At 38.4% G+C, this 10,752-nt stretch overlaps 2 protein-coding genes across 2 annotated transcripts in view; both read left to right on the forward strand.

Annotated features, from left to right (window-relative positions):
* The first annotated feature begins 40 nt into the window (after positions 1–40).
* On the forward strand, positions 41–3,941 carry LOC146476514 (CD151 antigen-like). The gene is made up of 3 exons (XM_085114290.1): positions 41–223; positions 1,472–2,076; positions 2,630–3,941. The coding sequence occupies exons 2-3, from the start codon at positions 1,591–1,593 to the stop codon at positions 3,083–3,085; spliced, it is 942 nt and encodes a 313-aa protein (XP_084970416.1). The 5' UTR covers positions 41–223; positions 1,472–1,590; the 3' UTR covers positions 3,086–3,941.
* A 1,100-nt stretch (positions 3,942–5,041) lies between these two features.
* LOC146476515 (trichoplein keratin filament-binding protein-like) overlaps positions 5,042–10,752 on the forward strand; it is an 18,449-nt gene continuing 12,738 nt past the window's right edge. Inside the window, exons 1-4 of the mRNA XM_085114388.1 lie at positions 5,042–5,266; positions 8,559–8,676; positions 9,459–9,517; positions 10,439–10,481. Of these exons, the coding sequence (XP_084970514.1) occupies positions 5,073–5,266; positions 8,559–8,676; positions 9,459–9,517; positions 10,439–10,481 (414 nt within the window). The 5' untranslated portion in view covers positions 5,042–5,072. The remainder of the gene's footprint in view (positions 5,267–8,558; positions 8,677–9,458; positions 9,518–10,438; positions 10,482–10,752) is intronic.

Here is a 10,752-nt window from a genome sequence, read left to right on the forward strand (position 1 = left end):
CAACCTGATCGGAAACTTCCAGCAATCATTAAAATTGTATGATCTTGAGAAAAATATGGCGGATTGAAATCACATCAGATTAGCGTCAAACGTGACTTATATCGTTGTTGTTTTTCTCAAATATACGAAGCATATATCTGAGGACAAAGGATGGAAAGAATTTTACTGCTAACTGGCTGACGATGGAGGATTGTAAGATGAAGATGTTGGTCTACAAATTCCGGTAAGACCGAGACCGGTTAGACAATAGATAATATTCGTCGCGAAAGCAGACAGACTTTTTTCGTTTTCACTAATTCGGACATCGCATATCTAAACTTTTACCAAAAGGTGAAAATGAAATGGAAAGCTTTTTAATGTGGTACCAAGCCAGTTTTAGAATCACCGCCGGTGCTCATTATGATAGTGTTTACTGTATCTATTTGATCACACATTCCTTTTCTCTTAACTGAAACTGAGTGAGTACACAATTCTAAAGTATGGGAGATTAGTTACGAATTGCGATTCGAGTATGATAGGACGTCCAGTCGACGAAATAACCCATGTCCAGATTAAGCAAATAGCCAATTAAGGCGGGAATTTTTACCTGCGGCTGCGTCTTTAGATTATATCAAACGTTACATGTGTGATTCAACAAAACTTGGAAAGTTCACTGGAAACTGGGAAAGATGAAAAAAACTTTGAAAAGAGAGTTAAAAAGTACGTGAAACCGTTGGAAGGGAAACGAATGGACTCAGCAATGCGCCGTTTGAGATTCAGCCGGCTTGTGGTGCCGGCTCGGGGTTTGCGCCCTGCCTTGGAATGCTAAAGCTCTTCTCCAGAACTGTTAGCTCCGTAGACTACACCTCCCAGGCCAAACATGGACAGTGCTCTCACATGGACAGACACCTCGGGGCTGTATTCAATAACCGTTCCACTGTCCTTTTCCCCGGGGAGCAGAAAACATACTACAAAGTTACTGGAAAATAGTTAAAATCAAAATAGTGTACGCCTCGAACCCAGGTCATTTGCTTCATATCTCCTATCCATGTCCACACCAACGATCGAGGGCTAGCTGGCGAGAATGGAAATTTTTTAACTTACTTGAGAGAATTAGCCATCACAACTTGAATGACAGCAAACCATTCAAATCAGCTAGTGCTTAGGCCTAAATAGTGTATATTAGTGCTTACGTATATGTAAGCCTTCTTTGCCTAACAAATGAGCTTCGTCAGGACAATGAGCATTGAGAATACTACATTGTGTAAACATCATATGGTGTCAAACCATTTCCCCGGCTGTGGCATTGCCGTGATCAGGCTATACTATTTTCGCCTGAGACTGTAGATTTCTCAGTAGTTAATGTTGGTCTACAAATCAAGGGGTCAATCAGTACAATTTTGTTACCCCTTCCAATGAATAGCTTAAATACGAAAATTACAGCTGAAAATGATATAATTTATAATCTTCATTCCAAATTTTTATCTTGCAGTACGCCGCTTGACCTTGCCACAGGACTTCCTCAAGGTCCTCTGGAGTTTACAGTATAAGTATTGAATTTATCGTTTGTGGTACTTATCTAGAGAGCAAGAAACGCACTGACGCCGCAACATGGAGGCAAAAGATATTGTAAAATGGTCGATCATTGGATTTCTGACTCTGTTTTTCGTCTCTGGTCTGTGTTTAATCATCTTTGCCGTCACGATACAAACTCCATTTGGAGATTACCTGACAATGAAAGGCGCTGCTTTCCCTGTCAACTACGGGCTCAGAATCGGGCTTTTAATTCTCCTTTTTATAATAGCAGGGCTTTCTTTCTTTGCCATATCAAAGGAAAACAATCGACTCTTAACACTGATTGCCGTTTTATTCATTATACTTTTCCTGGTCGAGTTGATAATGGCATTCATTTATTTTACGATGGCAAGTGAAGATTCTTTGAATAAAAATAAATTTAGCAATGGAGCGCAGATGATGGCCGAGTATGGACTGGACAAGAAGGTGACGGAGGCCCTCGACCAAATCCAGCGGACTTACGCGTGCTGTGGAATATTGGACTACCGTGATTGGTTCACTTCCAAGTGGGCGGCAGCTCAGGTTTGTGTGAGGAGGGGGTGGGGGGAGATTATTACGGGCCTGCTTCCGCTATTATGTCGACGTCTTGTTGTTGTGAAGGGTGGCAAGTTCAATTCAGACATATAGTAACGTCCAATCCGTCACGATTTTTTTATTGCAAATAAAACCGAACACGTTTTCTGGCCTTGCGCACATCGTTCAGACGCTTTGCAGCTGCTGTGTTACAGGCAGATTTAAAGGGATCTAGGCCACTTGCTAGTTCCACATGTGACATATGACCTACATACTGTATGGTAGGATCTGTTATGTCCAAAACTGCCTTGTCAGCTTCGGGCTGGTGTCAGGAAAGCCATGGCTTTTACTTCCCTAAGGGATTTTGTCTTTCCTTTGCAATTCAATGCTCGAGACAAACTGAATACGGTCTCCATATTTCTCTTTACTGGGTAAGTTTAAGTGCCATTTTCTGAGGGTCCCGTCAAATTATCCGATAAGTTTTATTGCATTCGTTTCATTCTCGTTTCAATCTTTTTTGTTTTATTATATCCTTTGTTTATTGGTCTGTTTGTTTTTTCAGGGGGTTAACAACAGAGTGCCATCATCGTGCTGTAAATTCCCAACGCCAAAATGTGGCTATGATATGGACACAAAAAACCCTATTGACGTCATCAACATTCTAGGATGCACGGGTCTCAATTTCTCTTACAGCAGCAGACTGAAGGTTGTGGGAGGGGTGGGCCTGGCTATTGGTCTCCTTAATCTGTTTGCTTTGTTATGCTGCATCATATTCAGCTTCTGTTTCAACTCAGTGAGGGGACTGAGTCCAGTGGATGCTCTCAAGGGAGTGGAGCCTAGTGACGAGCCAAGCTCTGCAAGGCAAGGCTCCTCCGCACGTTGCACGCCTGCGTCCACACGACGAGCAGTGCCAAAAACGGCCTTGCGTGCCTCCAAGGAAAAACTTAATGAGGATGATGACGATGATGATTTACCACTTGATGCTTATAAAGATTTACGTGACAAGTCGCAGATGTAATATGTCAATAGTTACGGATCTGACAGGATTCTATATCCCATAAGGAATCCGGGTGTGATAGCGGCAAAATTGTTGCATATGTTTGTTCGACGCGAATTTGGACGTGCGGTTTTGTTTCCTGATCATTGTCCCAATGAACCAAAGACCCCAAAACAATCCCCGCATCGCTCTCCCCACTCCCCATCTTTTTATCGAAGAAACTTGTGCACAGCAGGGTGCAACAAGAAACTATTTAAATACTACTATACGAGCGTCCTAATGCGTCCTTAAAAAGGAAAAGCTAAAAGGGAAAAAGCTAGGGCCACATTAGCAATTTTTTAGGAAACTGGTGGAAAACAAGATTTTTTCAGAGATATCGTTTAGTAAATAACCTGATAAACCGGTCAATAAGTGTTTATACTGCAAGGAATTTCCACGAAAAGTAAATCTTACTATCTAAGAGAGAAGATGTTTCGCAGTACTGATTCAATTTTCGCAAATTTAATGAATGTGTTGAAACGTTCTTGATAAATAAGGGATTTTCTCCATTTATCGTAAATTTTCAACTCTATTTCGTATGTTTCTGCCAAAAACGCGAAAATTTCCTTTGAGAAGAGGGTCCTGGAAGGGGTGGGGGAGGGAGACGGGGTTCAAAACCCATTTTCTAATCCAAATTTTGCTCAAACCTCAACTTCCAGCCCAAATTTTGCTTCAGAGGTCATTGCCAGTACGTTAAATCCCACTCCAGCTAAAACAAGTGTAAATCCCGGTGTCGATTTTATCCCTTCAGCACCCTCGTGAGAAGGAAATATTAAGCGACAAGCTGAAAACGTCATTTGGTCGGGGTGTACTGACTTTAAAAAATGAGTTGTAACTGATGATATAATTTTGAATATATCATGATATGTGTTACTGTAAATGGTTTGAACCCAGGCGGTAATGTCATAAACAGGTAAATAATGATCATCCAGGTGTGTGTAGTCCTGAGAAAGACTATTTGACATGACACATTGCCTGACCTCTCAACAACCTCAGCGAAAGGTGGACTGATCGCCAGTAAATGGTATAAATATCTCTGGTTATTGAGCTGCAGGACCCAGTTATTCAAAGAGCGGATGGCTTTATCCAGTGGATAAATTGCTATCTAGCGGATAAAATGTGCTCCAACCACTACATTTTATCAGCTGGATAGCGACTTATCCGCTCTTTGAACAACCGGGGCCTCATTGGTCAACGAAAAGACGAGATGTTATGGGTCGTCCGTTCGTTGGTCTATTGTATCATACCTTACACTTACTTGTTTTAAAGACAAGCGTTACATATGGAACGTTTAAAGTAATAGCTTAGAATATTTTATTTGTATTCATAATGATGCATATCGAAATGTTACACCGTCCATGAAAATATAATTGTCAAAAGTTCGTCTGTCCGACCATCTGTCCCGCTAAAAAGATTGTGGGTATCCTGTGGCTGCTTCGTGACTGGACTCACTCTACCGAGCTTTTATGCTGTAAAAAAAAATAAATAAAAAAATAAGCGTGAAATAAATTATATTTTTCTACACTTTTTAAATTTCCTTATTTGATGTTTCCTTTTCGGTTTTGTTATCATTTCTTGAAAAACTAAAAATGATTTTAGAAAGAGTTTAAAATTAGAAAATTCAAATTATTTTCTCGGACTTAACAAACTTAAAAAAAAATTAAAAAAGTAATTGTGGGAGTTAACAAGAGTCGAGTTGAAAAAATAACAAAATAAGAAGCAAAAAAAAAAAACGAAGAGAAAAAAAAAACTTGCCGAGACCCGGGATTATTCAGAACTCATGCGAGTTCTCCGGATTTGAACCAGGGACCTTCAGATCTTCAGTCTGACGCTCTCCCAACTGAGCTATCTCGGCTCGTGATATTTCCATTGGAAATTTTTGGTACTTATATGTAAACAGTATACTTCTCTTTGCATGCGTTCTGCATAACTTTGCTGCCTCATTCTGGTGCAGTAAATTCCAAACAAAATGGCGCTTCCAACGTTACAACCGTACTGGCTAAAAAACTACAAAAACAGAAACGAAGGCCTTCTTGTTCGTAGAAATCAGTTCGAAGCCGAAAGAAGAGAAGCTTGGGACAAAAATGCAAGATATTTTGATAGATCTAATGTAGAAACCACGAAACAAAGAGTTTGGGGATCCAGAGAATCGTACGAAGAGAGGTGAGCTTTTTAACTGTCTGGTAGAAAGATGTTTCAAGTGCTGAGCTTTCAAATGTGTAAAGCTTACTGTTTTATTTTATTGACTTAAATTTAAGTTTGTTCTTTGTATAGCCTTGAGTCTTCGCATTAAGCCTTACCAGCCCTTTTCACCCGTACACAAGATTTATTTTTCCTGATCATGAACATAATTAACTTGTGTTTTAAGTTTTAACTCATTAAGCTTTAACAAGAAGCTGAGATTGTAAACTAACATGCATTTCCTTGGTTACACGCTTAAATCTTGAAATATGGTCTTTCCTTTATTCCTTTCTGTGCATTTCAGGAAAGAATTTGTTTGTTTCATTTTAGTTGTAGAAATATATAGTTTTTGACAAATCACATAAGATTGAATCGAATTAAGCTTGTAAAGAACTCTGTCCTCTTTATGATGGCCAACCCTTGGAAATAATTTGCTGATCATAGTGGAGTGGTGACTGTTATAAAGAGGTTAATAATGGTGATGATAATAATATCAATAATAGGGTTTAATGTTAATTCTCTGTTTAACTGATTGAATGAATTAGTGGATGTTCAAAGTACGCCCGGGGTAGTCAATTGATAATATCGATAATCGATAGCATTCGATAACAATCGATAAAAATCGATTAATTTTTTCGAAATTCGATAAAAATCGATAAAATATTTCGTTGTGAGTAATCGATAATTATCGATTTTTGAATCAGGGCTATCGATTTTATCGAAACTGAATTATCGTTCCAATTTTCGAAACGGCAACACCTGAAGATATTAAAGAACTCGCAGAGACACTTCCCTGTTCGTGAAACGATATAAATTGCTTCATTTTTTCTACAAACTTTTAGTATTACTCAGCGTGTGTTGTATTTGAATGAAATCCGATATAGATCCCTGGTTGATTATTCCACTGTTTTATTTATTTGCTGATGTAACAAAATCGCACTCTCCTTGCTTTTTCACCCAGTCTTTAAAGAGAAAGATTTTCGTGATTTTTTGAGTAAAGATATAAACAAATCATCTAGACGCCCTCGTGTTCGTAATCTAAATTCTTCTTGTTCCCCATATTTCTTAGGTTAAACGTGGTTTCACAACCAACGGAACAAAGGACGAGAAAAAATTTAGACAACAATCTTGAAGCCGAGAACCCGGAAAAGGAAAAATAATTTACGTTTGTAATCGAACCCGGTTAATCGAACAATAAAATCAGGAAGAAAATCATAATGCAGTCTCTTTGGTCTCTTGTACAGTGTTTGTCAACAAATCATTTCATTGCCGCCTTTGAAATCTACATTTAAAGAGTCACAATCAAACGCTCCCTCAACGGAAACAGGATAATTTTTATCGATTCAATAACGATCGATCAATCCGATAAAATCGATAACATTAACACTTCGTCGGCGTGTGAGTATCGAATTTTATCGATTGACCGATAAAATCGATATCGTTTAAGTTCAATTTATCGATAGATATCGATTTATCGAATGATTTTCCGGTATCAATTTTTATCGATTGACTACCCCGGGAAGTACGATAAAGCTAATCCGGGCTTTTACATTGATTTTGTCACATCAAAGCTGTGCCCCTTCCTGTTTTTTTACCACAGTTTTGTTAACTTCAAAAGTTGGAGTAACACCCAGGCTGCATTTTATGTAGGTTACCCCAAAGATCTTCAGTGTGGGTTTCAGTATACGGGTGCACGATTGTGGTCTTTGCCGTAAAGTGGCGTAAGACAGGTAGCAACTGGCATAACATTCCCTAGGATTTTGTAAACCTCTACCATTGAATGAACTGTTGTTATCCAAAAATATCCAGGATTGCGCTCCTGCTGTGGGATTTTAAGGGTCTATTAGGTGGTCAGTGCCCGCTTGGCGTAGAACTTCTAAACTCTCAGCATGTCTTCGGTGTGTACAGAATGCACCCTGGGGTAAAACCAGGATTTTCCAAAGTTGCCAGAGGGCATGTTGCTGACGGAAGTGAAACTGCAGTCTTACGTTGCAATTATTTGACTGAGGCAAAAACAAGGCAAATACACAAATAGGTCTGAGCAGAACCATTCATTCGATCTCATCAAAACTGAACTCAAAGATAATCTTAATTGCACCCCCCTCTCCTCCACTTCAAAAATTTATAACCTTGAAACCCCTATCTCTTGAATTTCTGTTGATATCATTGGGTGATCATTCATAAGTCACTGATTATAGGCAGTATTCAGTGACTAATCATAACAGACAACTATAACAAAATCCTCGAATCCAATTGGCTATCAAGCAGCCATGATTTGAGCATTAATAGGACAGTGTACGCATCATGCCTTAGAAATTGGACAGTACACACCATTGCGCTTGCTGTAATAGGGTCCCACATATTTTGTAAATAAATGGTTGTTTCTTCATTCTCCGAAATGTGTCACTAGAACTTTGTTTATTTTTCAAAGCCTTTCGTTCTCAGAAATTGTAGTTATTGGTAACAGGACTTTGTGTCGTCCAATTCAGTCTGTAATCACACTCATGATGGAACAAATCGGACTTCAGCTACACGGTCGTCTGATTTTGTTAATCACTCATATGATTTCAGACCAAATTGGAATCCACTCAGTCCTATTAGGATTATTAATCATCACTGAAACAAAATTCTAGAATCTGATTGGCCATCAGCAGTCATGATTTGAGCATTAAAGGGCCCTAGTCAGCCACACCATTTTATGCAGAGCATGTCAAAATAAACGAAATATCACTGTGAAACTACTAAAGATAATGAAACATAGTTTCAGGAACACAACTTACGGTTAAGCAATAGGATTTCGCTTCACCATGCAATATCAATAATTTCGATGGCATCGGAAATGGCGGGGACTGACTAGCGTCCTTTAATAGGACAATGCTTACGTCATGCCTGGTGTAATTGGACAGTACACATCATTTGCGTATGTCGTAATTAAATTGATCTCGAAACTTAGGTCAACTGTTGTCCTCTATTTATTCAACAAGACGTTAAACTGTTGGCTTTTTTTTCCTCAAATTTTGTAGGAGTTATGATTAATATTCATGGTAAAAGGACTTTGTGTCATCAAATTCTGTTTGTGATTATACAAATCAGACTCCTGCTGCATGGTCATCCGATTTTTTTAATCACTTGTATGATTACAGACCGAATTGGATTCCACCCAGTCCTATTGCCAACTTATTAATCAACCAATCACTTAAATTGGATGTTAATTAGTTATGTGCAGTTACAAACCTAGTCCCATACTTACTGTCCTATTAAAATCTTTCCCTAGCATGCAAGCACTTGATGGTTTGTTCAGAGAAAACGAAAAAGAAGACAAGAAGCAAAGATTAGAGAAAAGGAAGAAGAAGCTGTCTGAAATGCTTTTGAAGGAAACCAAGGAATATGAGGTAAATGAAGTTACAATGTGGATTAAATGATGATAGATTATTACATTGTTAAGGATAAATGTTGTTTTAGTCCATGGCTTGAGCATTCTGTCAGCTCATCAGACCTATATGAAATGTATATGAAAATAATACTGCTGCTCCCCCCTTCCCTAGCTGAGATACTTGTCCAATAAAGGGTCGCCCACACCTTATACCCACCACCTTTTCCTGAGTCAAACATGTTTTCAAATTACCCCAACTTCCAAAGATGTGTCAGCAATTTCCAAACTTTACCATAGGTGTCCAAACATATGCTGACAATTATTACCAAAGTGGTTCAGGACAGAGTTGTTCAAAGCACAAATATTATTGTTAATCCACGTCAGCTACTATGGCAACTTACAGGTTTTTTTCACAGTCAGTCAGTAAACTCAGGATTAGTACATGTACGTATTGGGCTTTGAGCAACTTAGCCCAGATATTTAGACATTTGACAAAGATAGTGCTTCTTCTGCATACATGTGCCTTCACTTCATGCAGGAGCTCCACTAAAATGTCTTCACAAATGAAGGGTTTGACGGCAATGATAGATTGCCATAAATTTATCAACTGAAGATAATTTTGGAAACACATCTATGTTTTTACAAGAACATATTTCAACTTTTGAGCTAGATATGAACTGCTAGAATGTCTAGCATTATGTGACTGTTTCAATTCAAAATGATGGACTTATGCTGCAACTTTGTCGTGAAATGCAGAAGATGAACATTAACAAGACTGAGTGTTATTAATTTGACTTGCAGGCAGAGCTTAAAGAAAAAAGACTTGTTGGTGCTGGTAGACTCTTACAGATGAAAGAGAGGTTGATGCAGCACACTTTTTTTCTGTATTGGATAATTGTGCAGTTCCAGAAAAAATCCATACCCACCCCACGGAGGGTCATCAGAAATTCCTAGGGGGAGGGGGATCTTAAAAGTCAAGATATAAGAAGCAAAGTATGAAGCTAAACTGGAATTTCCTAGGGGAAGTGGGGGTGCAAAACAAAAAGACCTTCCGTGGGGGGAGTATGGATATTTTCTGGAATTGCACAATATCATGACATGAATATTAATGGGAAACCTTTGAGCTTGGTGAATGAAATAGAAAAGAAGAAAACTAATTAATGTTAATCTTGTCACACTGCAATGGGGACAAAAGAAGTGAACCTGCTGTAGTATAATTATAGCTTAGCTTGCTGTTGGTTCTTGGTGGCTTAGTAATTGGAGCATCCATCCAGTTGTAGACAGTCAAGGCTTCGACTCCCTTTGGGATCTCAGATTTTTTATATGTCGTATGCTTGTGACATGATGAACACTTCATCTTTTCTATGATTGTTTATATTTTAAGTATATGGGATATGCACATTATCATTAGGGCAAAAGTTCACTTTCCTAGTGAAATTTGTTAACATGAATTCACAAAATATTGAAGAAAAAAAACACTGTCTGCTATTAGAAAAGCAAGTAAAAATCAACAGAAAAATTGAACCATGTTTCAGGGTCATCATGACACCATTTTCAAGTTAATATTAGTTATTAGAAGAAACCGAAGTAAACTGTGGTGTCATGATGACCCCAAAATATCATTCAATTTTATCAATGATTTTTACTTGCTTTTTCCTGTATGTATTACCAAACTTTAGCTATTAGAAACCTTTTGTTATTATAATACAGACCAATACAAACTCTGTCCTTAAAGGTACCCATTTAAATAGAAAATGACTGTAACATACTTTGTCTTTCAGAGCAGATGAACTTAAAGCAGACAAAGAGACCAGAAGAAAAGAGGTATTGATTTCACTTTAAAACTCATGTAGAAGTTGGAGAGTTATGGAGTAGGAGTTTATGATCATCACTTATTTTTTGTTGCTTTGATACTTGGTCAGAATACTTGAACAATTTCATAAATTTCTCATGTACGGTATTTCACATTGTGTGGTTCCAGAAAATATCCATACCCCCACCACGGAGGGAATTGGAAATTCCAGAGGGGTGGGGGGGTCAATGGCCCAGGAAATTCCAGAGGGGGGGAGGGGTGAATGGTTGGATAAGTTTCCAG

The sequence above is a fragment of the Pavona decussata genome, unplaced genomic scaffold, assembly GCF_977016875.1.
Source record: "Pavona decussata unplaced genomic scaffold, jaPavDecu1.1 SCAFFOLD_76, whole genome shotgun sequence".
Classification (NCBI taxonomy): Eukaryota; Metazoa; Cnidaria; class Anthozoa; order Scleractinia; family Agariciidae; genus Pavona; species Pavona decussata.

Coding starts and splice junctions, on each gene's coding strand:
- LOC146476514 (XM_085114290.1), top strand. CDS start 1,591: ATGGAGGCAAAAGATATTGTAAAATGGTCGATCATTGGATTTCTGACT. Junction 2,077..2,629: donor CCAAGTGGGCGGCAGCTCAG/GTTTGTGTGAGG, acceptor TTGTTTTTTCAG/GGGGTTAACAACAGAGTGCC.